General features: G+C 43.9%; 1 protein-coding gene across 5 annotated transcripts; it reads right to left on the reverse strand.

Annotated features, from left to right (window-relative positions):
* Nucleotides 1-473: 473 nt before the first annotated feature.
* LRRC32 (leucine rich repeat containing 32) lies at nt 474-18209 on the reverse strand. 5 transcript variants are annotated; one of them, XM_067311339.1, is made up of 3 exons: nt 17678-18209; nt 8862-8952; nt 474-4269 (listed from the first exon to the last, which is right to left on the reverse strand). In XM_067311339.1, the coding sequence occupies exons 2-3, from the start codon at nt 8946-8948 to the stop codon at nt 2332-2334; spliced, it is 2025 nt and encodes a 674-aa protein (XP_067167440.1). In that variant the 5' UTR covers nt 8949-8952; nt 17678-18209; the 3' UTR covers nt 474-2331. The 5 variants fall into 5 exon arrangements, with proteins under 5 accessions (XP_067167440.1, XP_013805773.1, XP_013805771.1 ...); XM_013950319.2 differs by having other exon boundaries at nt 8862-8955; XM_013950317.2 differs by lacking the exon at nt 17678-18209 and adding an exon at nt 17550-17667.
* Nucleotides 18210-19059: the final 850 nt, after the last annotated feature.

Raw genomic sequence — 19059 nt, forward strand, 5'->3', positions numbered from 1 at the left:
TCATGGCAGCCAAGCTAATACTGGCTGATGAGATATAATCTTGCTGTGTTCAGCACAAGATGCATGAACTCAGTGTGTGGCTAAATTAGCCTGTGTTTGGACGCGCAGCTCCGCTTGCTTTCACACCAAGGAAAAGCTCACTGACTTCGGCATCAGACTTCCAACTAAACCCTGGGATTGCTGCTTGTGCAAACTTTCTCCTGAAAGAATATGAGTTTGAACCAAAGTGTAGTGTTGGCTTTTGTAGATGTTGGATCGGGTCCTGTTGCTTCTAACCCCCAGCACAAATGAATTACTCCAACACCACTTGCCTCAATCTTCAGCTGACTTCCTGGACATTCATTGGCTGCACTCTAAAATATTAAGCAGCTGCCTCTGCCTCAGGACTAGAAGACAAAAAAAAATAAAAGAAGAAAGAAAAAAAAAGACTAAGGTGAAGTCTGAACACCATAGAAGAAATAGGAAGACGTGGCTTTTCATCTGTGGAGTATTCCAAGCTGGTGCTTTAATATATTCACATCCCTGTGTATTTTACAAAAACTTGAAGGTGTTTTTATTGTACAAAATCCCACAATGAAAACTACCAGCCAATTTCTTACATAACTGCTTTAAAAATAGAATTATATATCCTTTTGTAGTGTGTTAATTTTGACATTCACTAGCTGGAAGAAACAGAAGCGGAGCAGCAAATTGACTCTGAATTAACTACCTGGATAGGTTATGGTCAGATCTCTATTTCTCTTATGTGCCATAACATACAGTTCCTGGCATTAACAGAAACCCTGATATAGCTCTTTTGGAAGCCACTGGACCCCTATAGGATGTGGTCAGGCATTTATTTTCACTTCAAAAATGTGAATCTGCTATCAGAGTACAGGGCATAACATAACAGTCTGCTTTTAGTAATGTAATAGGTTGACCATGTTAAACCCATCTCAGAATGAGGGTCTACATAATTTTTCATGCAACCAGTCCTCTTGACCATAATCTCTTTCTGGATAGAAAGAGTGGACCTGTAATCTGAATAACGGCCTGGAAATAGGTTCTCCTTACATTGTTTCACACTCATATCTTTAAAAAACCTTTTTGCTGTCTAACCTCCCGTGACCTTTAAAATTAGATATATATATATTTTTTGCATTGAAATGCAACCATATGCAGTGAGTTCCCAGCAGTCTTCCTCAGAAATATAAACGTATCAGTCCAATGTTAGCTGGCTGAAATTCATTCTCTAAGATATTTTTTTAAAGCGTTCACCCCAGAGATGAATTTCTTCACATTAAACCCAGTTAAATATGTATTGCACGTGAGGGTCAAATTCTTCTCTTTGAGTTGAACTGTGGAACTGTGACCTTCAGAGCAGATCTGGGTGACGTAGATCTGGATGACAGAGCAGATCTGGGTAATGCCGAGTGCAGCTGTTTCACACCTGAGATTTCTGTTGCATCGCTCGTAGGTATTAAGTGACAAGACTAGTGTATTTGGTCACTTCTCTCTCTGGCGTCTTGTCCCAGTGGCTGGAGCAATGTCCTACAAGCAAAAGGAGGTATCCAAAGAGAGTGTCCTACGATTAAAGTCTTTGGTTTCCACAAACAGCTGTGGAATTTCTAAATGGCAGTCATGAACACAACAGACTGGCATGAAACGTGGCTTGCTTGTTTAGCTGCATTGTTTTGGCTTTGGACGGGAGATTTGCAATCAAATTCAAAAGAATGCATGATCATATTTTGCACCGCAGTGGTGTTGGTTTGTATGATTTCAGTTTAAGAAGGTTTAGGAACTGTTTTTTTTTTTTTTAACCACTAAGGAAAAAGCAAAGTTCAGACCAAAGTGAAATACCTCATGGAGATGCATCATTTTGTGAAGCTTCACGAAGCTTCCCCACCCAGCTGATGTCATCAACTGCCCCACTGACTGTCATAAAAAGGTGATTCAGTTAACATGTTCAATTTACAAAATTTCTTTCTATGCAGGTGACATCAGCAAAGTATCTCTGAGTTTAATGAAAAGTTTCAAGACATCAAAGGTTTTTTTTTCTTTTTTTTGGTCAGATTTAAATTACTAATCCCTTACAACAGCAGGGCTTTATAGGGGTCTCTGCTATGACTATATACACTTTTTAGACAGATCTACTTGTGAATGAAGCAAGTGCAAAATATGACAAATACTCCATTCCCCACAAGCTAGAGCACTATAGTGGTGCAGTTCAGGGGAGTTTTGAAACGGTCTTAAAATCCACAGTTTAAAATCAAAGACAATAATTTTACCCTTCATTTCTACACGCTTGCAGCGTAGCACCTGATTTCTTCAGTTGTCAAGGCATTGTGTGAGCTATGCTTTAAATTGATGGCTAAAGTTCTGCCTGCGGAAGCAAAAAAATGAACCCACTCCAATGATGATCACGGATAACACCAAAACAAATGTTAATATAATAAGAAAGTTGATTTTCTTTAGATCCTCTTTTTCACAGTCTTCTGGTCTAATATTCCCAATGTGCATTTCTTCCTGGTACCCGAAGTTCTGAGTGTACTGGCATGTTAAGTGCTCTACATTGGGGATCTGGACATTTTTGTTCTGGATCATTGATGAAAGCCAGATGTTTCCACAGCAATTGAGTGGGTTCCCAGTGAGATACAAGTTCTTAAGGGAATTTTCTAATGCTAAAATATTGCTGCTCTGTAGCGTACTAAACCTGTTATTCCGTAGGTCCAGAACTTCCAATGGAGAGTCACTACCCCACGTAGGTAGCCAGTTCAGCTGATTTTCAGAGAGGTTTAAATGTTTAAGGTGACTAAAACAAGGCAAGTCAATATTTAGTTCTGCCAGGCTATTGCCATGTAAATACAAATATTCTAGAGACCTTTCCAGTCCTGTTAGTGCTTTAGCTTCTATTTTCAGTCCTGGATTCATGGAGAGATCCAAGACAATCAGGGAAGTCTTATAGAAAGTGTATGCTGGCAGGATGGTCAACATGTTGTCAGCTAGACACAAGTACTGAAGAGCAGGAGAATCAACAAATGATACACAACCACTTTCCTCTCCAGCAAGTCTTTGCTTAGCCAGTCCTGAGTACATGCTGCAAAGGCTGATATTATTGCTCTGTAGATTAAGCAGTTTGAGGCTAGGAAGACGTGAAAAGATATCAAACTGCAGAGTCTGAAGGTGGTTGTTTTGAATATAGATCTCCTTCAAATTTGACAGTGTGCCAGCATCGAGGAAAAGGTTCTGCAAAGCATTGTAGCTCAAGTCAAGGACAGTTAGGGAGACCAGTGTACTGTCATAAGTTACTGCAAAAGTCTGGAGACAGTTTTTACTGAGATTAAGGGTGTGAAGTGACAACATTGATTCAAAGAACTCGTTTGGAATAGATTTAATTTCATTATAACTTAAGTCTAAATATATGAGTTGTGATAAATAAAGAGAACTTTTATTTCTACTTTGCTTCTGATCAAGATGAAAAGATGCATCTAGCCAGTCTTTCTCCATATAGTCCATTTTATTATGAGGGGATTCGGCTGTGAGCTGAATTAAATTCTTTGATAAATTCAGAGTTACCAGCTTATTCACTTGGGGGATGACTGGGAAGGCCTGCAGTTTGTTTTCACTCAGATCCAAGCATCTTAAGCTATACTCATCCTCCGACTTTGTGGTATGGAAGGTCTCAATGCTATTCCTGCTAAGGTCAAGTACCTCCAACTGCCTGAGGTTGAAATCAGAGATGCAAGTAATTGAATTCATGGAGAGATTGAGTTTGGAAAGATTCGCTAGGGTCTCAAAAGCACCTTCTTCTATTTCCATGATGATATTGCTCTGAAGATCTATCTCCAGAAGACTGGGAGATCCCTGAAACATCTTCTGTGATATCATTATAATACTGTTGTCTGCCAAGGAAAGATATTGCAGTGCTGGAGCTTGTTCAATGAAATACTCAGCCATCCCGTTGTAGAGACTGTTGTGGGACAAGTCCAATATTTCCACCTTGGGTAAAAGTCCAATCCCCGCTGTCCCATTCTGAGCAAACTCATATAAATGGTTGTTGGCTAAATTTATTTCCCGCAATCTTGTCATATGCGCAAAGACTCCGGGCTCGATGAAGCTTATCTGGTTAGAGCTTAAATCCAGGCACTGGAGGGAAGTATAAAATGATAATGGCATTTCAGGGATACTTTGAATCAGGTTTCCAGACAGATCTATTTTGTTTACATTCAGATGGAGTTCGTGAGGGATTTGGTGAAGGTCTTTGCTGTGGCAAAATGCCTGCATGTGTGCCTGCCAGAAAAACAGAGAAAAGGGTTGTCACCTGAGAAATGAACAGTAGCATTGCATGAAATATAAAAAAAAATAACATTCAGCACCCATTCAGATTCTTCTTCTGAAACATTGGTCATATTATTTTCTTTGAGTGTTCAGACAACAAGCACAACAGTCCTAACACTTCTTTGTAACTTACAGTTAGTACTCATTTCATTTTAAAGATACTTCTGACTTAGACTAGTAGAGTTTTTTCAGCATGGGATACCTGCTATAACTTTGTCCATGATCTCTCCTATATAAATAAACCTACGTGGGAGAACTCAATCAGTAGATTATGGAGATCTAGTATCCAAAATTAGATCTGAAAAGAAACTCTCTAAAGAAATCACTTAGCCCAACTTTCAGCTGGTGTGAGAAAGTTCTCCTTTTTTTTCACCTTTCTCTCAGGCTCATTTTAACAGTCCCAAGTGATGGTGTTTCCTCTTCTTCCCACTGCAGTCAAACATTGTTTCTGCACTTCTGTTCTGATGTTTAGTTTTCTCAACTTCATCCTAAATCACTGTATTAGATTCTGCAACTTTTACTTGCAATAGTAAGTGGTATTTCAAAAAGCTCCTCTCTGTTGGTAGGATAGCTCCCGAAGCAAACCATGGAGAAATATATATGCATCCTAGGGCACAAACTTTATTTGTTAGTCACACCCCTCGGGTGTTTGTGATCATGTCTTCTTTTAACCACAGCTTAGTTAAGCAATGCATTTTTAACCAAATGAATCCTTCAACTACTCAAAAATTTCTGATGCAAACCTCCAAAGTCCTCCAATTTTTCCATCAGCATTTATTTTTTTCCTAAGGCAATAATTCCCTTCTCCTGACATGGGAAGCATACCTTGTGCAGCTCTCCTTATGAGACATTTTTGATACTGCAGGAAAAGGACATATCATGTAAAACCATGTTTGGGGGGGGGGAAAGCTGTGGTGTGCAATGGGGTCATGCTCTTTCAGGCCACTTTTTGGCAGCACAGTAGAGAAGAACTCAAATGTCAAAGTCAAATTCATCTCCTAGATGCAAGTCAGAGGTTTTATTGCAGCTAGGACCGAATCTGTGTCCAGAGCAGAATTTGGAGTGTATGCTCATAAGGAACTTCGGAAACGTCAACATAATCACCCTTGCATAAATGTCAAGCTGTATTTTGCTGTTAAGGAGAACATATAACAGCAGGAGGAAGTGGAATGCAAAAGGCTTAAGCAGCATTTAATTTACTGAAGGAAAACTCTCATTACAAATGTATATGGGTGACCGGGTCGCGTACTGTTTATAGAAAGATCAGAAAGAAAAGAAAGAAAAGGTCTGTTGAATCTTAACTTCTGTTGAGAAGCAGAATTCAGATTCCATGACGCAAAGCTTTGTATTAGCTTTTCCGACTCAAAAAATAAAAATAAAAATCAACAACCCTTTTCCCCAAACATCTGTTTCATGCAAAGCTCTAGGTGGATGAACTGGCAGGTCTGTTTAGGAGAAGTGGGGTAATAGCCAGAGTTTCGTGAATCTCTTTTGCATTGTGTGAGTTTTGGAGGCTGCACATGAATGAATGCACCAGAGAAACGTAACAGCACATCCAAACTCTGGATATACACAGGCTGCTCTGCAATCCTTCCCATGATACATCTTGTTCCCAGATAGATGGCCTATTAAAATGTGAGCCCCCTCCTTTTTTCCCTCCAGTCCATTCAGATCTCCCCCAGCTAAACAAATTAGAGAAAGAGAGAGGGAATATTCTGGCTTCCCCCAGCCATTAGCTCTTTCCTGCAAGACCATTGTAGAGTTACTTGTCTTGAGCTAAAAAGGAGAAAAAGCTGGGTTAAGCCCAGAGGACCGAAGAATAGAGCAGGAAGACTCATTTTATCCAGTTTGAGGAAGAGGGAGAAATCAGAAAGATGCAAAAATCTAGAGTAAAATAGAAGCAGCCTTTTTGCAGCCCAAGAGAGACGGCAAATTTCTTCCCACACTTTGAGCCAGAGCTCAACAAGTGTTGAGCACCCTCTGCTCCCTCTGGGCACTCCTCACCGTAGACAGGGCCTGATCCAAATCCCATCGATGTCAGGCGGCTGGTTTCCACCGATGTCCCTGAGGGTGAGGTCAGCCCCAGTTCACCTTGCAGGATTGGGCCTTTAATCTGCATGCACTGAACCCTCCATGTGATAAAAGGATGATAAAATCTATACCTCCCACTGTCTGCCATTTGTTCCAATAACATTTCCCCTCCCATTTTTCTGGCTTTCATTCCTTTTCACTGACTATTTTGATCCTCGCTGTATTTCTTATCTCGTCAGTTCTGCACTGTGTTTTCTCCCCTGGGGCTCAAACTGCATTAATTTTGTTATATTCAACACTAGGAAGAAAAGATGAAGCACATCTCCGTGGGACTGAGTGAACAGCATCTGCTTGCATGTGTGTATCTCCCCTCCTCCCCCCGTAGCCCAGTGGGTTGGCAGCTTGAGTCTGGAAAAGAGGTTTTTGTCTGTCTCACATTCTCACTTCATCAGCTCTGCCAGCGCTGTCACCGGTTTGTTTAAAGCCCATTGGCAGGAGGCGCTGCAGGTGGAGAGCGCTTGGTCCATCCGGTGTCTGGTTCCAACCAGGTGCTGCCCTAAAAACTGGCCCCACAACCCTACAGTTGAGGATCGTTTGGATTCTGGCTCCAGCCACATATCGGCTAACCTGTGGTAACTGGTTGTGCGTTCTTGCACTACCTCGATGCAGGGTGATGCACCGTTAACCACAACCTCTTCTTTTGTATGAAGTATTTGGAAGCTGCTTCCTTGTCAGGTAACATGAACTTGTAGAAACATCTTTCTCTGGGAGGTAAAATGTGGACTAGTGGGAACTTCTCTCCTTGCAATGTGAAGTGAGTGAGGTTGAACCTCTTTCCTTGATGTTTAAGCTATGCCTTATTCTCTTGAAAATGGGTAGATTGCTGACAGTCACCTTGGCTCAGCAGATGTGTAATAACTTGTTAAATCAGTGCTGCTCACTCTGATGTCAGGGTTGTGATATGGATTGCTTACTTTCTAAAACCTCTTTGACAAGGCTTTGGTTTAACTAAACGAACACCAGTGGTGAGTCAGAGAAGGGTACAGGTTTCTGACTCACTCACCTCCAGAAGATCTGGGATGAAAGTTTCCATTTCTGATCTTTTGCTATTTTAAAGGTGTCACCACAGGGAAAGTAACATATAAAACAGCGAGACTGTGATGAAAAATCATTCCGCGAAATAACAGGGACTCCCAGTGGGCTTGTCAGCTAACTCAGTAGCTCGCTCTTTCTTTAAGCTGAGCGGAAATGTGTTTGGATTTATACTCTCCCACTTTCATTGGACCAAGTGTTCAGAAAGTGAGGTCTAGTAAAGCTCCATTGAAATTAGCAGTGCTGAGCTATTAATTTATACCAGATGAGAATCCCAGTTGCTGACTACAGAGCGTTTTCCGTCAGTACTGAATTTATCCCAGCCTTGTTGCACACAACCTTGGGTTTTTGGCCTGCACAGTTGGCCTGCCAAAAGCAGTTTACAGTGGAGTTGTGGAAACAAGCAAATGTTTACTTCTCAAGAATCAGCCTAATCTGTGACCCGTCAAGAAATGGGATGGGGCGAATCTCCTTGGATTTTTGCCTGTCTCACCCTGAGTTCATGCGACTGTGATACATGGGATCCAAACTGTCATGTTTACACTGGTTTCATCAGTCTTCCCTCTCCAGCCAATGAACGGAGCTACCCAGTCACCTTCCCAAGATCTTTTTTTATATACTAGGTCTTAATTTCTCTGGAATTCAGGAAGTGCAGTAATACAGAAGGGTGGGCAGGAATGGAATGAGTCCCATAAGGGAGATTTGTACAGCTAGCAAATTATTTTTTTTCCCTATTTTGGAAGTTCTTGGGGATTTGTGCTAAACAGCTTCAACATTCAAAAAAACAGATAAGTATTTTTAAATGGCCTATTACTGTCAGCAGTACTGGGATAGGGAAGGGAGCGAGTGAACAGAAGTTCAGCTGTGAAGAACATTTACAATATTGTACCAGGCACTTGCAAAAATTCAAGGGGCAAATTCTGTATGGGAGCCAGAGGCTTCATCACTTTTCTCACCCCTAGATGAAATTAGGAACAACTCCACTGGAAGCAATGCTGTAGCAGGGCAAAAGAGATCAGATTCAGTGCCGTTGCAAAAGGAGGACTGATATGGACGTATTTCACAGAAGATGCTTTATTGAGATTACAATGTGACTTAGGCCTGTCTCTGTTACAGATCCTCTGTGCAGTTTGGGGGAAATCAGGTCATATCTCTGCCAAACAATTCCCCCTCAGAAAAAATGGAGACAATAATCCTTCTTTATGTGCTGTTGCTATGGCGAGGAACAGATACTGCTTGGGAACAGCCTGCAGAGCATCCATTAGCCGAGCAAAGCCCACCTGCATCCAAGGAGAGATTGGTCTTGGGGGGTACCTTGGGTTTCCCTTCGCAGAGACCTCAGTTATTGCTACAGAGCCTGCAACAAGGGCGTCCCACCTTATCTGGGATCTGAAGGGGCCTGTGTAGGGAGATATGCTTACCATGTCACAGGATGTCCCCTCCGTGGCCCGATAGTTGGAGATCCCTCTGTTCACCACTGCCAGGAAGAAGATGACGTACAGTTTCATGGTTCTGCTGGGAAAAGTGATCAGGGTTAGAGTGCAAACTCAACACAGCAGGCAGCTCATGAAGGCATGCGAAAGCTGGAGCCAGAACGTCATCTAGCACAGAGAGGCACGTACGCGGTGCAGTAAATTAACCCACCGACATACCTTCAAGCCTAGTGGGGAAAAGAGAGATTTATATGAGGACTTGAAAGGCAGGTCCAAGGCATTTCATGGGGTTTCCCTGGTGTGATTTGAGCTGCTACCTGGATGGTATCCAGGTCACCCACCTAACTCCACGTGCCCAAGCCGGGCAGTGTTGTCTGGCATCATGAAGGAGAACAACCATCAAAGACAGAGTTACCTTCCAGAGCTACCTCTTTCTTTACAGAGGCAGCTCAAGTACTTTTAACCAGGTTAGAGTTTTGGGGTGCCAAGTCCTGACCGAAGGGTGGGTGCCACTAAGAAACAACAAGTGCTGGGAACAGTTTCCACAAGTCTCCATTCCTCTCATCACAGAGTGTCGAAGAGCTTTTACATGCTCATTAGTCATAGCGCATCCAGATTTGATGGGCTAATATAAACAGCTTAAATCATGGACTGAGAACTTTTTGTTCAAATCTCATTTTTCCATTTTATACATCCCAGGTACAGACAGACTTTTAAACAGATTTGAAAGCAGATGCCTTAGAGCACAGATATTAAATGGAATGGATTTGTTTGAAATGAAGGCTTCACCAGAGAATTTAACTCTTTGGAAAGCACTCAAAAGAATAAATAGCTGCAAACGGAGCAGTCAGCACTGGTAGGCCTGTTGCTGAGCAGTGGGAGAGAAATGCTAACAAGACTACATGTGTCTAGGTAGATGCTAATGAGATCTCTGAGTCCAAGCATGAGACTTCGATGTCACAACAGGTAACTCAGAAACAATAAAGGAAAGAGTTTTTCAGGAGGAGATGAGGCTGTGCGTGTCTCTCTCAAGCAGGCTGTTCACCAGCAAACAAGTAGTTCAAACCACTGAGTTTCAGCTCCAAGGCTCTTGAAGAGTCATTTACCTTTTAACAGACTGTTCTCAAAGAGGGGAAAATTTAGCAACGTAACGTTTAAGATATACAAAGCACAGCCCTGTGCAGCTGGAGGTGGCGAAGCCTTCAAGCTGAAGTGATCAAATAGGGAGAGTTCAGGCTTGTAGGCAGCACCCTGGCAAAGGGCTATCAGTACCATAAAATACCCAGGGCTATTTTACAGATGGGGAAATCACAGGCACGGGGGTAGTACCTCGCTTAAAGCAAATAGATTTTATCAAAGATGTGCGTGTTCCCCCATCATGAACACCGCCAACACGAGCTCTAGAGATCACCTGTTTATTACAGCCTCTGTTACAAACATGTTGACTTCTGTCTATGTTTGCATGGCCTCTTGCAGGCGGATCTGGGTTAGTCCTGCCCACATCCCGAACCAGTGAGACACACGCCAGCTCTCGACAGGAGTCCATGCAGCAGTGCTTAATTAGCACTGCTCTTGAGCCTTTCCAGGAGCAAGCCTGCATCCGGCTTGCTCAAAGCCAATCTCATTTGCATGTGCCTCCAAAAGGCCGTGTCAACGTACCATTACTCAGCATCTTCCACCCACAGAGCATCACAAGGCTGGAAGCAAAAGAGAAAAGATGGAATCGTTCCCAGCTGGTGGAGATCCCTCTGCTTAGTCACTGCTTGAGGGATGCGTCTGAAGCTCTGCGTTTCCACAGAGCATGGCGATTGCTGAACAGGTTCACCTGGGGATGAAGTCTCCATGGGACTCCCCCAGATCAGCCTCATTCAGGGTGGGGAACCTGACACCCTGGGACATCCATTTCTGCCAGTTTCAGTCTCAGTTTCCCCCTCTCCAAAACAAGCATGAACACGCTCATTCTCATGCCTTTTAATTATTGTTTGCAAAATGCTCCAAAATCTTTCTGTGGAGGGAGGAACTGCTGGTACCACCATCTATAATATCTTCAGTGTTCCCCCTCTGTTACACACTCCTGAGGCCTACGGGGAGTGGGTGCTTGTAGACTCTGAGCAAGAAAATTTGTCCAGGGGGTGGAGGGGAGGATGACTTTTATCATTTGGGTATTAGTTTGCTAGAACTGAGAGAAAAGACAAACATACTGATGATGTGTGATTTTTGAAGGTTTTACTCAGAACACTTAAAAGGAAATTGCTTGTGTTTAAATCCAATTAAATAAGATGACAAATTCTCCATGGATATTACCCACAACAGGACACCACCCTAACGGACGGTGTGTGTCCCATGCTGCCTGCAATGTCTACTCTGTCACACTACCAGTGCAAAAAATGGTCTCTTTGTTTCTTAAATGATAATCTTGGCAGAATCCAGGGTCTTAACATGTTTTGAAAAGTCATAAATTCATAAAGCAACTGGGAAAATAATATATTTCCAACCAAGAACATGACTTAATGGCTTGTTGTGTAAGGCAGATCCATAGCGAGCAAAGAATCTGTCCCTCAGGGCGTTTCTAAGGCAGCTGTCACACTGGAGCCCCAAAGTACTAGAACATGATGATCTCTTCCTCAAAATATTAGACTACATGGACTCAGTCCAGAGCAGGGTAAGCCAGTCCTCATGGTATAGTGCTACATCCTCACCTACAGACATTCCCTTCCCAAGGTCATTTTCAGCTTAGTTGCCCAACTGCAGAGCTTTTCCTGTTTAGATTTTCTCCAAACAACTCTCTTGACCATGCACCCTGCTCGGCAATATCTTGTGTCAAGTACTGTGTCCCCCTCCTCTCTCCCCTCCTGGCAGGTCTCAGCCACCCACCGCCTTTGCCCAGTGCAGCACGTAGAGCTCAAAGGAGCCCATTGACCTCTTGTAGTTTAGCATCATGGACCCTTTGCTGTCACAGGTCCTCACACCAGAGGCACATCCCAACATGTGGCACAGTATGGTGCTGGCTCCCATGCCATGAAAGAGCGAATGCTAGACAAGGCAAAGAAGCCTGCTGGGCACAGCAACTGCCTGCTTGCATTGGGACTGATGGCTCTCACCTTGACTTTCAACACCAGTCTGGGAGCAGCAAAAGCAGTAACTCAACCTAAAGGAGCTTTTATTGCTGTGAGGCTTCCACCAAGTTGAAGCAGCTTCAGTCATGGTGCCGGTTTGCTCACACTGTCAACTGTGGTAAAAACCCCAGCATTTCTCAGAGCTGAACTGAGCTTTGACCATATTTAATGTCACAACTTTCCGTCACAATTTGGGAAAATTACCCAGCCCCATTCACAGTTGAAAAATACAGGTGGTTTCAGTGACACCACCAAGGAGTCTTAGCAAGTGGGTAAAGTATTCTGTCATTTAGAAAAAGCATGGTACCCAGGCAGTGTCACTATGTCCCTTTAACAGAGGGGAGGGCAGAAGCAGAGGAGAGCAGTGATTTGCCACAAGACACATTTGAAAACCGTGGTAGAACTAGGATTTAATCTCAGTTTGTCCAGTTCCCACTCTAGAACAAGATTTGCCCCCACCTCTTTTAAATATTAAACTTGAAAAAAATTAATAGATGACATTTGTAGCTAACAACAGCAGCAGCTTCCAATTTTTCCCCAAAAGTATTTTTTTTAACTGCTTAGACAACTTACAGTGAAGTTATTCTGTGCCAAACAGAGGTTAAATAAAAGCGAATACACAAAACACAAAACAAACTCCCCAGGGTCTGATCCTTCCTCAGACAAGAAACTTTGCTTCTGTGTTAGCGCCTTCACTGTTAAAAAGAGTGAATATTTCACATTTACCTTGTTTCAAGGGTTTCTTGCATCCCCAAACACTGCTTATCATGTCTTTGAAAAGCATATCCACGTCTTCAAAACTGATTCAGTCCTGGCACCGATGAAACTGTTCTTCAGCTTCCCATTCACCCATTCAGGATGCAAAGCGGCTTACTCTCAACTTTAGAACTAAGGCATTTTGAGGGAAATAACCTTATTTGGGACAGTGTCTGCTTTAAATTATGTTGCTTGTCTCCCTCTGACTCCTCTCCGGGCTCTTGCTGGGTCCTAGGCACCGCTGCGCTCTGAACAAAGCCAGCTTCTGTACGACATCCTGCAATCCTTGCACGGGACGGGCGTGCGTCGGGAAACTTGGGGATTTTGACAGAGAAACGGGCAGGATTGGGCCCCGGGTTTGCTCAGAGGAATAAGTGACTTATCTTTGCCGGCTGCATTGTTTAACTCTGTGCACAGTGCAGGCGGCGTGTTTACTTTAGGGTTTTGTGTCCGCGCGTCACATTCCTGAAGCGTTGCAGCCCTCCTGCCCCTCCACCTAAATCGCTATCTGCATCTTTATGAAAACGACTTTCGGGGATTCAAGGTTTCGGATTCGCTGTTGATAAATAGAAAGCCCACAGTCTTGAAATCTTTCATGGAAGACATAAACCCTTTTTTAGTAACAGTCCCGCTAGTCCAAGAGTGCGATACCAGCCTGATGGAAGGACTGGGATTCGGTATCAGCTACCACGCACCTGACTTGAAGTACCTGTGTGGATTTCTTTGGGGTGATGCAGGAATGAGGGCAATTGATATGAACAAAGAAAGAGGGGTCTGAATGTCCGGATGAGATGATTAATTTTTGGCAGCGAGTACACAGTGTTCGACCTACCAGACCCGCTAGTAAAAATTCCCATTGCAAAGGGACACTTTTGTCATGCAGAATATGATTTCAGATTGCCTGAGAGTTCAGCTCTTTATTTATTATTTTGTGCTGCCCTCTAGGGCTGGAGCAGCTGCCTAACTGAGGAGTTTCCTCAGTTCATTTTCCTAATTAATTAAGACTTGCTTCTGGAAAACCTGCCATTGCCCTGATCTCCCCATTGCTGTTTCCCAACCTCGCAAGCCTGGATTGCTGCAATGCACTTCTCCTGCGGTTAAGCTAACATGCCAAAGAGCGGGGCTTTTATCATCTTGTTTGCTTTGCAATGCACGCTGAACATGAGAGGCGTAAGTGCTACGAAGGGGCGGCCGTATGTGTGGGTGGAAGAGGGCGTGATTAGGTGCAAGGGATAGAAAAACCCATGTTTAGCTCTCAGGAGGGCTGTTTGTCAATGAGATTAACACAAGCTGGACAGGTTCCCCTTGGCTGGACTCTCATCAAACTAGTTTTGATCAGCTTCTCCTAGCATGTATGGTCTTAAGCTTTCGTTGGTGGGAGCTGGCCACAGCACTGTTTCTTTACTCAATCACTTTGGCATGTTCCCTAGACACAACCCTCCATCTGCTACCCCCTTGGTGGGAGCAGGAAACTCACATTGCAGCTGTACTTGGCCCCCAGGATCGCTGTGGAGTCCAGAAATTTAACTGCCTTTTGGAAGCTCTGGATTTATAGTTCAGCTCATCAGCAGCATGTGATATCACTTGTAATGCACAGCTATTCTTGTTGGGAAGCTTTCGCAAGGAAACCTCAAATATTTGAGGTCTTCAAAAAAAAAAAAAACAACACATCATCTCTGGTGAAAGGACATTTTGATTTGATTTAGATTTGGGTATGGAATGAAAATATCATGCCTGTAATAAAGAATAGCGAATGTCTTAGATGATTGCAGTGTCACATTTTCCTGCACCTGGATGTTCAGAGCAATTTGCTTTGTGAGGTCAATGGGAAGCTTGGATTCACAGGGGGAAAAATAGCAGGGTTTTTGTTGGTCATTCTTTTTTTAAAAAGTTATATCAGTTCCTTGAGCTGATTTACTGAACTGCCAAGCAGCCGTGCCAGCAGAACTGTGTGGGTGGACTGGACAGAAAGAATGGACAAAGTGAGAGGGAAGGGCATCCACCGACCCTGCTGCTCAGGACTTTGCTCCACTGAAACTGTGACCTCAGAGACGCGCCAACCATGCTGGGAAAGGAAAGCGGTCTCCTCGCGGTCTCTGCCCTTTCCCAAAAGGGACCTGAAGGGAAAAAATTTCAGAGAGTCTGAAACATTTGTTTGGCTTCTCATTTTCAGTATTTTCATGCTTGCTCTTCTGGACTGGGCCACTCAGCAGTGTACACCCTAAAGCGCTGTTGAAATATTAGCATGGTGCATGCTTGGTACCAGGGCTATAGAACAAGGGCCATTTCCATCAGACAGGTTGGGTCCTCTCCATCAGGTAGATGGAGAAGCAGGCTCTCTTGCCCGTTTCCATCAGGCAGCAAGGGCTTTCCCATCCTTCTGATGTCAGAGGGTTTTCAGAGCACCTGTGACTCTGTGAAATCAGACTTTTCCTGATTTTCCCGCGGTCTCCTCAGTTATCACTGCCTGCTTGGCTCCTGCTGAAGTCAGCTGGAGCTCCTGCCGGCTCCAGGCAAAGCTGGCTGCACCGCGAGGTGCAGCACCAGGTCCCTCTGCCACCGCTGGCTCTCAGTCTCTCGCCACAACAACTCAACCCGGGGTAGGGAGGAAAAGCAAATCCTGGCAGCTGGCTCTCATGAGACTGTCCGTCATCTGCTGCAGATTCCCAAGGGTTTCAGATAAACAAGAATATGTCTTCACGATTATGTGACTTGAACCTCCAGACCTTTTGGAGTCTGTCCATCCTTAACGATGCTGCTTTCTAAGGCACTGCTTTTGGGCTGAGCCCTGTGTCGAGCCACATGAATCAAACTCTCGAGAGAAATAAACAAAACAAACTCCCTGCTTAGAAATAGGTCTGAACTGCAGGGGCAGGAGAGGGGGCGAGTTTTGCTCCCTTGGACTGGAATAGCTCCCTGGTGATTCATCCCACCAGGAAACATTAATATTAACCCTATCAAAAAAATAAACAATCCATGCCATCCTCAGCCAACGCCATCAGGAAGGAGGCACATCTGCAGCTCCTGGGACCTCCCAACGTCTCCAGGAGTTCCCTCTCCTGGCTCAGTTTGCTGGTGCTGTCTTCACGGTGAGGTCTCACGGACCCACCAGGACCACTGCCATGAGCAGATCCGGCCTCCTGGCTCCCCGGTGTCAAGTCCACACATCAAAACTGCTACTCCTACACTGCCTGTATCACCAGTTTTACCCAAATCAGGCCTTTCCTCCTGTCTTTTCAAGCTGCTACCTTCCCTCCCTTTCTCTCACACAGTCCTCCCTGCATGCACTTCTATCAGGCCAGGCAACCAACGGCATTTCCCCCCAACAAAAAAGGATTTCCAGAGGGCATTAGTCTTTCCAATCCACTTGGACAAAAAAGTTAACATAGGGTTTAGCCAGTTCCCTGACTTCATTCACCTTTTCTCTACTCCTTGCTCCAGGAGAGAAACTGAAAATGAGTGAGAATCCCACAAAGTCCATTACCCTGGAGACTTTATAAGAGAGCAATTGGGCAAGAGACAGGAGAAAATACTTCAATGTACAAAACCAGAAATGAACTAACATTTTAAGACAAAACTAAATGAAATATTTACCCTGGAAAACAAAAGTCCTAGAGAAAAGTCAAATCTGGGAAACAAACAAGAACCTTTTCTCACCAACTTAATCTATGTACAGCAAAGACAGAGAGAAACTCATTTTTAAATCCACAATTTTTTCCTTTAACTGCAGGTGGATTCAGTCTTTAAGAAAAGATGTACTCAATTTATATGATCCAAGAAGAGATAAAATGAATCAAGGAAATTTATTTCTGATATATTTGACTTTAATGATACTGAATATCCCTCCTGTGAATTATCCATCATTCTGCTAGTAAAAGGCCAACCACTGATCTATTCACTAAGCTGTAACTAGCTGCTTTAAAAAGAGAAGACTGTTCATGAATTTTTGTTATTGAAAATAAAAGATTTTCAATATTTTAGAATGATAAGGTCATTTTAAAGTTGAAATGATTATATTTTAATAAAAAAATCAGATCTCCACTGTGGTTTAGCTTTGGCTTTTATTCAAGGGAAACACACTTGTACTTTTATGAAAAACACCACAGAGTTTGGCTTTAGAAACTTATCTTTGGCTCTTATATAAGCTGGGATTTTCTAGAACTTTAGAATTTCCAAATAGTGCGTAAACATTAATTCCTCGTGATAACAGTGCAGATGCAGCAAAATCGCTACTATCAGCAAGTCGTCATTCGCCCAAGGTGAGATCCAAGCTGTCAGGATCTTAAGAGTCGAAAAAAATAACTCTGCTGTCTCACATCTCGTACTCCAGCAAGGAGAGTTCAATGACAGCTTTAATAGCGAGAAGACCAGATGATCTCAATAGTACTCTGTTCATTTTATATGGGGACTGTGTGATTTGCCCAAGGCTGTGTTAGGAGTCAGTGTCAGAGAGCTTGGTTAGCAGCATTTAATCAGTGCATGATACTGATATTTCTGCAGCACTCTTGGTTCAGAGCTCCGTAATTCAGTAACACCATAAATAGACTAAAGTCCTGCAAAGAAAGAAAAAACATCTGCCCATCTTCTGTTACTGTTAACACTGAGAATAATAACAAAGAAGAAATATGATAACAGTGTTATTATAAACTAACCGGAGCCTCCTTAACTTAAAGGATCTAAATCACTGTGGTACAAGTCCCAGATGAATTAAATACACAGCCATGCAGATAGAGCCATTTACATAGTGCGTTTAATCAGTTCCTCAGCCTATTCACAAACACAGTATATTTTATTTATACAGTACCTTCCTCATCTGTGCTATTTTTAAAGGCTGCAGCTCTTAGTCACCGAAGCCCCGTTCCCTCCTGCAGGCAAAAGGCAGACAGCTCAACTTTCCAGCAGGCTCCCGGATTCACACGCTTCTCCACGTACCTGCTCTGTGGCTGGAGGAGGAGGTTTCGCCTCTGCTTGCAGCCTTTTGTCTCCCGGACTCTCCCAGCAGCCTTTCCAGCGAAAGCTGAGGAAGAGTTTCCTTGGGGAAGTCGTACCTCTGTTGCATGCCAGCTGACTAAAACTCTGCGAGCTTGGAGAGAAGTTTGAAGTCACAGGGAAAAAAAATACTCCCCATAGACTGGTCCCTGAATTCATTCCTTCGCAGTCATGAGCTCTTATATATTCCCAGGCTCCCATGAGCACGTGAATACATACCTCCGTAATAGTTTTAAAATGTGTGTGTGTCCTCTGCTCTTCTCTTTATTTTCCATTTCGTTCATTCAACCTTGGCTTATTTCCTGCAGTGCCTCAGCTGGTGATTACGCTCCTCTCGTATTGACACATGAAACATTCTGTGAATACCACAAAAATCCCCTCCGCAGGCTTCGGTGACATGTGCTGTCTCTGAAGTTCTGTGTCTGTCCTACAGATGCGAGCGTGTGCTTTAAGCTATACGTACTCCCAGGTACGCTGGGACAGGGCAGGCTGGTGCTTAGGCTGGGGTAAATCACAGCAACCGAAGCGACTGCGGTGGATTTACGGTGGTGCGGACACGCAAGCAGAATTGGTCCCTTCAGGGCTGCAGCCTCAGCTTCTGCAGACTGCACACAGAATAGCTGAGGCTGGAGGGGACCCCTGGTCCGACCCTCCTGCTCAAGCAGGGCGAGCTAGAGCACCTCCATTAAAGAGCAAGCCCTAAACTCCAGCTATCCAGGACCGTGTAGGATGGGGCGTGAAGGAAGAGGGTGCATCTGACTGAAGTGCCACAGCAGGGTAAATACGTTGCTTCAGGTATCCCAGCTAGCTCTGGTGTCTCTATGGGGCACAGCAGTGTGATGCCCAGATGTACCCTTGGGGGAGAGGATTAATTCAATTTAATGCTTGAATGGGTAATAGCATAAAGGCTTTCTAAAGAGAGCGTTGGGTCAGATTTTGGTTTCTTTTCCTTGGGTGCAAAACTCCATTTCACTTCAGAAGCATTGCCCTTGTGTAAACTGGTGGGAGACCTGAGCATCATCTGTGTTGTCTTCTTATGCTTAGAAGAAGCACCCTGACATCTAGGCTGGTGTCCACTGGTTCCATGTCTTATTTTGTAGGAATAAAACCTCCATTGTGGTTTTGTCAGCTCCTGACTGGATCCAGGATGCCTTAAGAAGACATTGAGTCTCGGATCCATCAGCCAAGGCCCCTCAGGCCATCCCCCCACACCCTGGGAAGGACGGCTGCAAACCTCCCACCTTCTCCCCTGTGAGTGCATGGGGATCTTCTCCCCCCTTGCCATTGCTAACATAAATCTATGGCCCCGCACGCGCGTACGTAAC

Source organism: Apteryx mantelli, chromosome 1 (genome assembly GCF_036417845.1).
Source record: "Apteryx mantelli isolate bAptMan1 chromosome 1, bAptMan1.hap1, whole genome shotgun sequence".
Taxonomy (NCBI): Eukaryota; Metazoa; Chordata; class Aves; order Apterygiformes; family Apterygidae; genus Apteryx; species Apteryx mantelli.